Source organism: Canis lupus, chromosome 20 (assembly GCF_048164855.1).
Source record: "Canis lupus baileyi chromosome 20, mCanLup2.hap1, whole genome shotgun sequence".
NCBI classification, from domain to species: domain Eukaryota; kingdom Metazoa; phylum Chordata; class Mammalia; order Carnivora; family Canidae; genus Canis; species Canis lupus.
In genome coordinates this window covers 50,879,070-50,893,272 of record NC_132857.1, presented here as the reverse complement: position 1 = coordinate 50,893,272, position 14,203 = coordinate 50,879,070, and the positions used below count along the sequence as shown (strand labels likewise).

Here is a 14,203-nt window from a genome sequence, read left to right as displayed (position 1 = left end):
CCATCTTCCCAGTAAGAACTGCCTTCTGAAAGTGTGGTTCCTGGATTAGCAGGGCCTGTGAGCCTGTTCTCTTCGCAGAATCTCAGGAACCATCCCAGACCCCCTGAGTCAAAATCTACATTTTTAACAAGATTTCTAGGTGACCTGATTTGTAAACACATTCAAGTTTAAGAAATCCTAGCCTAGAGCTTTCTGGAATGCTTGGGCCTCAGTAGTGCTGGCTGCCAAACAAGGAGGCTGAGGAGCCTTCCCAGCTCCCACTGGCCACCTCGTGACTCACCCAAATGTCCCCTGTCTTTTGAAGCCCCCTCCACCCTAGTGCTGGAAAGCATATTTCCTGGGAAAGGTGGATTGGATTACTCACATGGCACAAGCACACCTGCGCCCATAGAGGGCGCCTCCCCACACTCCCACCCCCCACCCCTCAGCCAATTAGTTGACACCCTTAAGCACTTCTGATGGAATCTGGGTTGTGAGAGGTGAGGCCTTTTGGATGGGCTGCAGGATAACGGCCCTTACCACTGGTGGTCATTAAAGTTCCCGCGGTGCTTTTTGTGAGAGAAGGGATTGTTAACCTCCGTGTCCTGGCTGCCTTCCAATCTGTGTAATTGCATGCAGTCTACCTAAGTCCGCTCTGTAGTTTCAATTAGGTAAAGTATTGTTCACTTCTTGTACTAACCTGCTGTGTTGTGTGGCTACAGACTGCTAATTAGCTGGTGTTTTTCAGGTGGCTGCCTTCGTGAGCAACAAAACGTCTCTCTGGCCATCTCTTCTCCCACTATCTCCACCTCCCAGGGTCTCTTGCACGGCCAGGGTCTCACGCACGGCCACGTGCCTCTTTTCTTGGGTATTACCATTTCTTGGGTAAGAATGCTTTGGGATCAGAAATTCCTAGAATGTGACAGTGAACATTTCTTTCGTTTCCCTGTTTGGCCACTTGCTTTTAGGCCCCCCTGGCCTATTATAGGGTGTTGGAGGGGAGACTCACGCAGAGAATAGCAAGAGTGTGATAAGGGGTGAATAAAATGGGCCTTCCTCTGCCAAGATGAAGGATAAATTCCTGTCATTGCCAGGGAAGTATGAATTACTTTAAGAGCTTGGCACTCTAGGAATTGGTTATTTTCAGTGTGATATGAATGGAGAGCAAGGCCAGAGAGAACAGGGCATGCATTTCATTTCTCCCTTCTTGTTGGTTAGAAAAATATAGTGGGACACGTAAACCACCCATAAAATGCCTCACTATCTCTGTGGGGGATCTCCAACCCTAAACAGGAAATGTGGCCTCGGGAGAGTGAGTGGAATCCCCTTCCCGTGATGACTCAAAGGTCAGTACTGGGGAAGTCCTTATGACCCTGGAATGGCAGTTGGAAGCGAAAAAGAAGCGGAAAAAGGAGGGTGAGCAGGGAGCCAAGAGGAAGAGTTGTGCTCTAACTGGAGAAGAGTTGTGTTTTAAGAGTAGAATTTTTCTGGGATGTGAAATGATTGCTTTAAAAACGTGTTCAAATGGGGGGGGGGGGGAGTAGCGGATCAGATTTAGGTAAAATTTCGCTTTGTATATCTTTTCACTATGTGAGAAAATTTGTTCTGATGTCCGAGCACAGAGACACAGATTAATTAGATAAAAATTCCTTTATAGCAGAGCTAATTGCTTTTTTCTTTTCATATCCCAGACACTATGGGAAATAAAGGAATTAATTAATGAGTGAAATGAATGAATGAGTGAACAAATTGATGAAGGGAAAAATATTTATGAAGAGGTGTATGCGGACTGTCAGTTCATGGAGAGCAGAAAAATAAAAACTAAAAACAGTGTTGTTAGAGCCGGAGTGCCAGTGTCCTGCCTACCCCCTGGCTATGGCTCTGTCCCTGATGGTTCTACTTGTGTCTTTGAAAATGAGAAAAAAAAAAAAAAAAAGAAAGAAAAAAAAAAAGAACAGAGGTTTCCTCCAACAGATGGGTAGACTAACAGAATCTCTATAAAGACGGACTGGCTTGCCAATCTCATGAGAAGAGGAGGGGCCAGAGCCTCCAAGTTGGGAGAGAGAATGAGGTAGGGGAAGTGAACTTGGCAGGGGCGGGGAGGGAGACATCACAACTGAATAACATTTCTATTGGCCTCCTGGTATAATTGTCTTCTCTTCCAGCTCCGTATCTATCACGAGAGTTACCTGACATGTACTTGTGGCCTAAATAAGTGGTAGATTGATGTAGGCGGCAATGCTTGAGGGTAAGGAGAATTCCCAGAGTGAGGGGAATGGGAAGAAGAATTTAAGGATGATGATGATATAGGGAGGAAAGGCAGTGGGGGGAAGAAAGGGGAAATGTAAGAGAAAATAATCTGGTTAAAAAGACTAAATATGATACAGAAGAGAAGAAATTACTGGAAGTGAGACACAGTCATCTCTACACAAAGGGCAACATTTAGTGTAAAGTTTCTAAGTTCTGCATGTGTTTTCAACTTCCTTTGTGCACATTAACAAATTAACCTAAGGAAAAAAAAAATGACAGACCAAAAAATGTCATTGAGGCAGAGATAAAACAGACTTAAAAATTCTAATCTTAAATTTGAGCTCTACTGTCATGCAGATGGTTTCAAAGGAGATTTTCCCAACGTCCTGATCCAAACAGCCCCTACATTCATTTCCTTGTTCCCCAGCCGCTCTCATTCCAGTTAAGCTCATGATTTCAGTTGTGTATCTCTTCAAAGTCAAGTGTGTGTTGAGTCCGCCACTGGCCACAGACCAATTATTATTAATGGCTGAGATTTCCTCCTGTCCACTGCTAAGTCCCATCTTTTCTCAGCCCAGACAATAGTCTTAAGATCAGAAATCTCATACATAATCTGCACTTTTTCTTGCATGAGGGGGAAAAAAAAAACAACAACATGGAAATGTGCAGCTACCCCGTGTTAACTATTCCTGGATGTCACCCTGCAGCTCTAATTTCTGCTTTCTCCTCTGCATTCTGGGTACTGCTGCTGGACTTGTCAGCACCTTGTCACGGCTTCCTTGTGCGTGGGCTACCATCGGACTCTGTGTTCTTAACAATTATCCATAAAAAGCCCCCACAGAATCCTTTAGAAGTTAAAAAAAAAGGTATATATATATATATATATATATATATATATATATATATATATATTTAAACAGGTAAAAAAAAATGAAGCTACTTTAAAAATTTAGTATCCTGAAGCAGGTGCTATTTGTAAATGCTGCCGTGTTGCTTCATGTTTTCCAGTCCTGCGATGCTCTTTTGTTCATGGTGTGACAAGGATGTGGGGAGCCAATATGATTTAGCTAAATAATACACAAATGTCAAGAATACTTTCATGTCTTGTGTGCAGACCAGAATAAATTACTCCAATGGAATGTTTTGCTTTTCTTTTCAGGGAACGACCCCACAGTTTACAAGGAGCTCTGCTGACAAGAAATGGCTAAGAAATATTATTTAAAGTAACCTATTTTAATGTAGTACTAAATGGCTGAGGATTTCACTCGGGTTCAAAAGACAGAGGCCTGCAAAGGAAGTTGACAGGCAATGAGAAATTCGTCTTGTCCTGGAGTTCTTATGGGCAGTGGGGAGAAAAAAAAAAAAAAAATAGGTCCGGTAAGAAATGAAAATGAGGAAACTAGTTCTCAGAAATAAAGGTGAATTGAAAGGAATTGGCAGCTGCCTGGACATGCCAGCCAGAGAGGCCACGGTATCTGATACACGTGACAGACCGAGAGACAACTGCAAAGCTCCCCAAACAACTCGCCTGAAGGGCTTGCCAGGAAGCCAGATGCTGCTTCTGGAAGGATATCTTCCGTGGTTGGGCATCTGGGTTCAGTGCTTTCCATTTAAAGAGGAGAAAGAAGGTGGTAAAAGGCAGAACCATCGTCGCCTTTTAAAAAACATGCTTTCTCCGAGTGTGCATGTATACGCACACGCACACGCACACGCACACTCCACACACAGCATTGATGACTGTGGATTTGGAACTTGTTTTTAAAAAGAGCCCCAGAAATAAAAGTTTCCCTGGTGTGTTTCGGGTGGAAAGCAATGCGTTACAGGGAGAGAGAGGGAGAGAGGGAGGAGGGAAGGAGGGAGGGAGGAAGAGAGAGAGAGAACAGACAGCCAGAAAACCCCTTATATAAATATGTCAATTTACTAATTAGTTAGGTAATTTTATTTAAAGATCTGGGATTATAGCTGGTGTTCAATTAAAAAAAGGGAATTCAAGTGATAGAGGCCTGTGCCTCTACCATAGTCGGCTGGTCTTTTTCACTCTTTGTTTTACCATTCCTTCTTCCTTGGAAACACAATCGAGTATTGGTATTGGCAAGAAAGCAGAGTGTGGTCTAGTGGACTGGAAATCAGGTGACTTGAGGTCTGGTTGGTTTTTTTCCCCCTTCCACTTTGAAGTTTGCTGTGTGTCTGTTAAACAGGGGAATCAGATTTTTTATATACTTCATAGCAGAGGGTAAGCTTTTGTAATCAAGATCATTTTTGCTTGTTTGTTTTCCTAATGCTCAATGACTCAAGGTGGTAGGAAGTCAATATGGGATGTGGACTCAACGAAGGACAGGGTGGTTGGGTTGGTAGGAGATGGGAGTGATAGAGATGCTTTAGTTTAGTAATGGGAACAATGACAGAAGAGGTGAAAGGAAGTTTTTCTATTGCAAGATCTGTTACATATCCCAGACTATTAAGAAATCAGAGGCCCTGGCAACTCACCCCGGACTGCAGCGAATTGACCTAACAGGCTCCCACCGTGATGGGTGGTCACACAGTCCCTGACCATGCTCCCCACCCCCCAGTGGGGGAAACCTCTTTTACCACTCATTCATTGTGCTCAGGGTCTCATAACACTCAGTCTTAATATTTAATATTGATCCTTTTGCAATTAGACCTGCTTTTCTCTCCATCATGATGAAAAGATAAATATCAGGTGAGGAGAGAGAAGCTTGAGAGGCGTAGCTTACTAACCAATATTCACAAACTGGAATATTCCCTGGTTCTGGTCTGAACTCTAGCAAGGTCCCAAGATTCCAGTTGATCTTAACTGGAACCATTACTGGCTATTAGGTTAGTATTTTCTCGTTCAATGAAATCCTGTGATTCCATGTGTTTAACAAAAATAACTGCGTATCTAACGTGTGGGACTCTGTACTAAGCTCTGGGGATACAGAAGAATCAGTGTGACACAAATTTCTGCCCTCCTGGAACCTAAGATCTGATGGCAGAGGGGACTTGTTCAGTTCTTTATAATTTCCATCTTTATCAATATTTTCAGGACCCGATTATGCTATAGAATAACGTGGTTTTCCTATGAGGTTATTATGTTTATTCCTGTGATTTCTCAGGAACGGAAGGATGAAGGATGGAACAGTAGCTGGTTATTACCAGAAATTCTACCCGATGTCCTGTTACCATGAGAATTTACTAGATCTCCTGTGGAGAAGTAATAATCTCAACCACAAAATATAATATCTCTGCTCTTGCCAAGTTTTCTGTCACCATGTGTGCCATTCTCAGACTCTTTCCCCGGTGTCTTCCTCTGGCCACTCCTTCAATGTTATATAACCCCAGGAATCTGTCCTCAGTACTCTTCTGGCTTCACTCTGTCCCTTGGGGTTATTCATGACCTTACCCCATTACCATCTTTAAACTGATGACTCCCAAATTCATACTTAGATCTCAATCACCTTTCCTAATTCCCAACAGACATTGCTTACCCTCAAATGGAATTCGCTAACGAAGTGTAAAGAATCTCACATCACATCCCCAAACTTTCAACTTCTTTCATGCTTCTAATTTTATGCTTTTCCTCTATGTGGGTTGAGGGTATCACCACTCAGCTAGTTCAAAACCTGGGAATCCTCCCTTGGTGAGCATGTCCTATTGAGTCCACCTCCTCTGTGCCTCTTGCATCCATCCTCCTGTCATCTCCCTGGTTTGGGATCTCTAGCTTGGACCCGCACAACTGGTTTCGCTATCTCTAGGGTTGCCCTCCTACAGGCTAACCTTCACACTTCTAAAGACTGTGATCTTTATAAATAGAAATCTCCCTGCTTCTGACCCTTCCATGATTTACCTAATGTCTACAGAATGAATTTCAAATTCCTCAACAAAGCCTGCAAAAGGTTTTTCATGAGTTAGCTCTGGTTCACTACATTCTGGACTTATGTTCTGCTACATCTCTTATTCACTATTTCTTCACCACACACATCACCATTCTCCTCCTCTACACGTCTCCGTACTTAGTACCCTGCTTGTAGCAGGCCTACTGTCTGCCAAACTGACATCTTCAAAGATAGCCCATGCCATCTCCTCTGGGAGGCATTCTTTGGTTTCTCTAGGCTAAATTCCAGCTCCCGTTTGGTGCTCTCATAGTGTCACCGTGGCTATTTTGCACCATATTTATGGCAATTGTTTACTAATTTATCTATGGCAGGAGACCATAGGAGAAGTGAGGATAGGAGTCCTCTTTATGCCTCTAGTATTGAGTTGAGGGGTCATCAAACTTTTCCTGTAAAGGGTCAGATAGTAAATATTTTTATCCCTGTGCAACTTGTCACAATTATCTGACTCTTGCATGAAAGCAGCCTTTGGCTATACATAAACATGTGTGTATGTGTTCCAATAAAACTTTATTAACAAACACAGGTGGCGGGTTATAGGTAGCTTAAGGGCAGGCCATACCTGGCCAACATACGAATCAGTTCAGTGCCTGGAATATAGTGGGAACTCATTTAAGACTTCCAAAAAGAATGGACAGATAGGATTTCACAGATGACATTTTCATAAGTGTGAATTTTTTTGACCTTTTTCACACATGACCGAAAGGGAGGATTAAAGACATTAAAAGGTTTTCTTAATGTTGTAGTTTCTAAGGGCTGAGGTTGGGACTTGAGCCTATGTCTTCTGATTCCGGATCCCTGTTTCTTTCCATTAGGTAAAAGGCCAAGATTCACAGTGGAGAAGGATGGGACTTAAAACTTAAAAAATTTACCTCTTATGAGGGAAATACCCCCGTGAGGTGGACCAACCACTAACCACAGAGAACAGAGTGATAGATGGGCAGTAATCATTTTAGGTTTTGCTTTGTTTCCTATCATTCAGTGGCTAATGTTACCATTCAAATGTTAAATTAAAAGATGTACAGTAATAATTTCACTGCTGTCTTAAAAACCTTATCTCCCAAAGCCTTCCTCCAAAACAAGGATCCACCACTGGAAGGATCATTGAACCTTAGTCCCCAGCTCACAAACCTTATAAATCCTGTGCCAAGATGTCTCCTAAGTAGATGACATTTTAATGATTACTACAGGGAGTTGGGAACTATTGCTTCATCCTCACGATCAGAGTAATTAATTTTCTTAACTACCAGGCCAAATTCTGCCACGGGAGTCCAGTTGAGAAATTTCAGGCCCATAGGAAGTACATTAGCTCTTCAAAGTGATTAGGGTGCCATTTCAAATACACAAGCAAAGGAGCTATTAGGCTTCTGGCTTATTTCAAATGACTTGCAGCCCTTGTCCCTCAGGAAAAAAAAAGGGGGGGGGGAGAAAAAAAGAGAGAGAAAAAAGAAAATAACAATTTGTACAGGTTCCTCATTTTCCAGGAAAAATACCCGTGGCCTGCAAGTCGTTGGCTATCAGGTATTATGGTTGGGTGAGCGACCAAAGTGTACAGAAAGAGGGTGGAGTGCCAGAAGACAGCACAGAAAAACACAGCCTGCTCCAAAGCACACCAGAGCTGCACAGTCGGAGGCCTGACGGGAGGCGCAGAGCTTCACCAGCATTGCTCTTGAAGACCAGAGAGAAGGGCGAGAGCTCATGGGCTTTCCAGTTCATTCTTTAGCCGTGTGTCATTTTTCCCCCCTCCAAATATCAGACATGCTGGCAGTACCATTTTAAAAAAGTCAGGATGGGTGAATTCTTTCCTCACCAGTGTTTCCTCCTACAACTCTTGCATTTCTGGGTCGTCATCATTTGAGTTGCCTCTGACACGCTTTTGGGGAATATTTTATTCAAGACCCATGAAGACCACAGAGAAGCTTTAAATATCAGTTTACTCTCACAAAATAGCCACAGCTCAACAGCTTCGCCTTTCAAGAAGACATTCGACTGGCAGGCTTCCATGAGCTTTGTCTCTTCAGCCGTATCATTCCTTCACCTTGGAGTTCTACGAACAGCTGGGCGATTTTCTCAGAGTTGATGCAAAAGGGAAGATTTTGTAGCTTTCTTCTCAACCTATTTTACCAAGTGCGAGTCTCCTATAAGAATATTTACTTGCAGCAAATATATTCTTCCAAAGCTGTTTTTGAAAAATCAGTGAGTGCTATGATGTCATTCATCATGTCTAATGGCCATCCTTTTCTCAGACATTTGACTTTCTCTGGACAATGTACACCTACCTGGAGATTGAATGTTCTTTCATGTGCTCCCCACTCAAAAATTTGAGGTTGTTTTGGTTTCCAAAATTCACGCCACAAGGTAATCTGGCTAACGAGTTCAATTTGGCTTGGCCGAAATACTTTTGTATTTAGCCCTAAATTTTCTGTGAGGTGCAGGTAACTTTTTTTATCCTGGAAATAAATGTGTGGGAGAAGACTGCAGCGATCGCTAGAACACCTGACTCATGGTAATGGCAACAGGAATGCCAGGACTTTGAGAGATCAGTGCTACATGTCAGGTAGATATGTAGCTGATGGGATTCTGGGAGTGTTTCCACAGGGTGTTTGAGGCACCAGATAAGGCCTTACTGGCTTCAACATATCTCACTTACCAGGCTCCCACGAAGCCAGTGTGCTGTGCTGTCTGGCAGGAAACTCTCAGTGTGAGAATTATTCTGATAAGTAAGACTACGAGGCAAGAGATTTGTCCTTTGGAAACTCCTGTAACAGGGAAGGCTCTGGACAAGAAGCACAGAAGACCTGTGCCCTACCTCCAACCTCCTCACACCTGCCTAAGAGTCAAGGTAGAGTAGATGATCTTAGCGAGCCACCATTGTGATGGGAAGAAGAGTCTGATCTGAGAACATGGGACAAGATGCAAATCAAGTTGATGGAGAGTTAGGGACAGGGTGGAGTTGGCCTGGGCACTTCACAAGAGATTGGTGTGAGGTGTCCTGTGTTTTGCCAAACAGGTGAAATCAGCCTCACTGAGACCAGGGGAAACTGGCTGAAGTCAGCCCAGGGTGGGGACTTAGGTTTTCCAAAAAGATTCTGTGGTGGGACAAAACATTTTCTGGAAGCCAGGATATTTGGCAACCCAGCTTGTGCAACTGTTCCAGATTCATTTCATTAAAAATTATCTTCTATTTCTCTCACTATGAAAAAGATACATGTTGATGTAGAACGTTTATCTAGAATATGATAAGTGACAGGTACTGTTTGAGACTCTTTAAAAACGTATTCGTTTAGCCCTCACCAGAGAAAGAGGTTCTGTGATGATCCCCATTTTACAGATGAGAAAATGAAAGTGGGTTGTTCACTTTCATAAGTTACACCTTCCATAAGTGGTAGAGCCAAGACTCACATTCAGGTCTGCCTAACTCCAATATCTGCTCTCTTTACCTGTTTTCTTAACCTCAATATTGCCTTTTATACCAATATACCAATATACTTCTATGCCAATGGCGATACATGGTGGGGGGGCGGGGGCGGGAAACTCTAGGAAAGAAACATTAACATCTCAACAAAAATTTTGATCTTTTCCAGTTGCACAAATGTTCCACATATTTATAGTTAGATTCTTTTGGAATATATAAGATATTGTAACCCTGACTTTAAAAACAACAACAACAATTGGCTATGAACCACATTTCAGTACGCTGATATCATTTATCATGTTGTGTAAAACCTTCCCCAGTCACTGGACACTTAGGTTGTTTCCAAGTGTCTACCAGTGCAAATATGGCTGGCATAAATAATTTTGTCTGCATAAAAGGCCTCCCTCATGACTTACAATGACTGGCCCAAAAGACATGAAGACTTGAAAGCTTTTTATTCTTGAGCTATAGTACAGATATGGCTTTCCCACCATGCTGGTTGGTACATTCTGACTAGCAGCATATAAAAAGCTTGATTCAATACACATCTGACAAAATAAATGAGATTCATCCGATTTAATTAGTTTTCAATAACCTCAACTCCCTATTTATATTTGCAAAATAAAGGGTGAACTCTTCTCCACAATGTCTCCTTTTGCTTTATTATCATCGTTATTATCACTGTCCAAGGGACTCTTTTCACAATCCCCAACATTGAAACCTGAGACTTAACTCCATGGATGGCTGGATATGGGGATAAAGAAATGAGAGAAATAAAAAAATAATTGTTTAGAAATTTCCTCTGAAAATTCTCAAGATTTAGGCTATTTATTTCCACTTGATGTTCATCACTTTAATCCAACTACAACTTCCATGTAGCCTCCTGGGTTCTTTTCTCCTTCTATCTTGTTCACCCTACCCTCTGTTGTTGGATGCTTTTCATAAACTCTGAGCACATCATGCAAATGTCCCATAGATAAAGTTTCAATGGTTCTCTATTGCTTACGTAACTCCTTTGCCTGGCTTTTAATCTCCGACTACTGTCCATCAGCAACTAACCCTTATCTTTCCAGGTCCTCCTTCCTCATTAACTTCATCTTCACCTTGCCTCCCTGCCTTTCCAAAGAAGCAAGCTAAAAGAAAATGCACTGGACACATACTTTACAGAGATAGAACTTGTCGTTTATGTGATGATTCAGAAGGTACTAGGGGACCTTACAGTACTTATCACTGTAATGTCAATTTGTGAAAGTGGCTCTTAATAAAGGTTTCTGGTTGATGGCATTTTGAGATGATAGCTTATTCTGAATTTCTGGTTTCATGTTATCACAGCAGACGCATAGAACTTGACCTTGAGTTAGATCAAGAATGAAGACTCTGGACTCTGAGACTATTCAGCTGGTGCAGCCATTGTGTAATCGTATACTTAATGTTATCACAACCCTTTAAAATTTCTGGCTTTTGCGGACAAGACTGGCATCCACCCTGTAGTCCAATCGTGCTGTATTAAACGCTCTCAGTTGGTAGTTGCTCTGCTTTCAAGGGGATGTTTAATTCAGTGCTGTGCAAAAATGGAGTTCTCTTCTGTTGGCTAGAGCTAGAGAGTACATAGGTCAAGTGGAATTTTTGGCACTTCATTACATTCTCTGACCCTCACTAAACAAACTTCAAAAAATATATATTTGCAACAATTTGAAATAAACACTACATACAAGTGTTGACGGTAGATTTTCTGAAGAACTACCAAATGCATCAAGACTAAGGAAAACATTCTAATGATTCTTTCAAACATGAATATTTTTAAATTCCTGTTAAACAATCTTCTTATTTAGTCTTCTCAGGCTTTCATGACATGCCACGATTGGCTGTTTAACAAAAACTTAGCAAAAAATGATTAACAAGATATAATCATGTGCACACACTTGTGCTTAATTAAACCCCGTTTATAAATCAGTACAGGGTGGAATATGGTTACACCACTCAAGAAAGGTTGGTGACTAGCAAATCCCACTCTTCTCTCCATTTATAATGAAAAGTCTTACAAGGTGAATGCTGTGAAAGTGATATAATAATGGGATGGTGTGGTAGAAATGGGGAGGATTCTCATCCTTCTAAAGTTTTCAATCGGATGGATTTTCATCTGTGTTTCTATTTTGTTTTAAAGGAGGATTTAGCGGACTCTATTTTTTTTTCTTTTTCTAGCTGTTCGTTTCAGTTGGGGGGAACAAAAGGGAATAATTGAGATTGAGTAATGGATATTTCTCAAGGTCTCCAAGACTAAGTATTGCATAGCATTAAATAGTATACTTTTCCATTTGTTTTATGACTTTGTCCAGTTAAAGTTACTGGCATAAGCACTCCAGTATTTACTTGAAACTTGAAACCCCTTTCATGATATGTCTGGATCCTAAGGGAAAAGAATTTACATTTGAGGAATGTTTACCTCCAGCCAGGCATTTTACATACATGCATTATCTCATTTAATTCTCATGACCACAAGCTATGACTGATATTATTTAATCCAGTTTTATGTTCTTGAGATCATAAGAGGAGTAAAGTATAGAACAAGTATTTGACTCTAGAGCTCTCTCTCTATTTCTTTAAAGCCCAATATCCTTTCACTAAGCCACACTGGGTTTCCTATGATAGCCAGTATGGGGAGGTGATAAGAAGGGACATTCTAGCAATAAGGAATGGTATGAACTTTGGCACAGGTTCTCCTCTGGGGTAAAATAAGAAAGAAACTTATATAATGGATTAGGTTAAGCATGTTCCCTAATGCAGTGACTGATTAAGCGAATTATGGACTATCCATACTGTGGAATACTATGTCATCATTAGAGAGAATCACATAAATCTGTCTAATGAAATGGGAGACTTTCCATGAAGTATTTTGCAAAATACTTCAGAACTAAATGTACAGTATGATCAACTGTAACGCAATAACAATCATATACACATGTTTATGTGCGTATACACATATACACAAAAACGTTGGTTACTTCTGCTCAGAAGGCTCAGAGTAACCAGTAGGCAAATTTCATTTATTAATCTATATGAACCACCGTTGGTTAAATTTTGTGTGTGTGCAATTACATGTATTGAATTTACAGGATTAGTTCAATAATCACCCAAGGAATAGGTGATTAAGGAGATTTAGTCTCACAAAAGCAAAACTGTCCGATCTGTTTGACACTCTATCAGGCTTCAACATTACTATAGGTATATGGTGAAAGCTAAAACCTCATCACTTGTAGTGCACTCCGCTTTATCTGAAGAAGGTGTTAAGAGAGCAAATGAGTAACAGTCATTTTGAACTTAACATGACCAAAATGGAGCTTTCCAGTCCGCTCTTCCGATTCAACCCATCTGTGTAAGTACTACCATTTGTTCACTTGCCTAAGCCCAAACCGGATGAGGCGCACTTGATTTCTCCTTTCCTTTTTCATCTGCGCTCTGACCAGCAGCAGATCCACCCTGACCCATCGCCAATATATCTCTTTAAGGACTTCACGTAAGCTATCATTACCTCTTGTCTGGACTTCCATGGCTGGTGGTCTCCCTGCTTCCATTTTGCAATCTATTCTCTCCATGGGTCAGGGTGATCTTTTATACTCCCTCAATTCAGCACTCTTTATGGTTGGTAATTGTACTTAGAATAACGATCCAAATCGCTCACTGAGGCCCACAAGAACCTATGTGATCTGACACCAGTCTGCCACTATGACCTTACCTCCTACCACCACCACCCCCCTAGTTCGTTAAGCTCTAGCCATCCCGGCCTGCTTTCTGTTTTTCAGATACATCAAGCTCTGTCGGCTTCTGTGTCTTTTCACGTGCTTTTTCTCTGCCTTCATACTCTTCCCTTAGCTTTTTACATGGATGGCACCTTACCAATCTGAATCAACGTTTTACAAACGAGCAAATTGATTTTAGACAGTGTAAGTAACTTATTTGTGGTCATAGCACTTTGTACACGATGAGGCTATGTTCTGCACTCATGTCTGAATTATTTCATGCTCTTCCCATTATACTAGATAATGAAGTAAAGACAATCCATCCTAGGGCTCTGGGTCAGGTTATGTCAATGAATCAGCAAATATCTACTCGTTGAAAAGACCAGGAAAAATAAATTATTTTAGAAGTTCCTTTTGTAGGTTCTCCTTCCTACCTCTTGTACATTCTCCAGCTTCTGTAGGAAGACTTAGATTGGCTAAGGGGAAAATTTGAGAAACATACTTTTGGAAAATCTTGTCATAGAGATTTGAAGTTAAATACTGCTTATGTAAGAAATGAGAATATGATGATACAACCAGAAACTCTTTCAACTTACTTAGTTAGATGTCCAAACAGGATTTTCATGGTGTCACGATTTGGTGGAGGGAGTTTTTGCACAAGAGACTTTATAGTTTCAATTCTTGTGTTATAGTCTTGCTTTTCTGAAAAAAAAAAAAAAGTTTAACAAATAAAAGGAATGTTAGAAAAGAATGAGATTTCCTAAATGCAAGAGGGTATTGTCTTAGGAGAATTTTGGACAAAGACTTAACAACTTAAAGTCCTAATCAGTAGCCGAAGAGAATCAGTGTATTCAACATCATTATCATGGAGTTTCTTTATTTTGGCTCTGATGTAGATCATAGTAATATGAAGCAGCAACAGTGTGGCT

The 14,203-nt window shown here is 41.1% G+C and overlaps 1 protein-coding gene across 3 annotated transcripts in view; it reads right to left on the bottom strand.

Moving 5' to 3' along the window:
* Positions 1-14,203, bottom strand: part of ARHGAP15 (Rho GTPase activating protein 15) — a 608,584-nt gene that overhangs the window by 45,837 nt on the left and 548,544 nt on the right. For all 3 annotated transcript variants that reach the window (XM_072789067.1, XM_072789068.1, XM_072789069.1), the window contains one exon: positions 13,871-13,976. In XM_072789067.1, the coding sequence (XP_072645168.1) occupies positions 13,871-13,976 (106 nt within the window). The remainder of the gene's footprint in view (positions 1-13,870; positions 13,977-14,203) is intronic.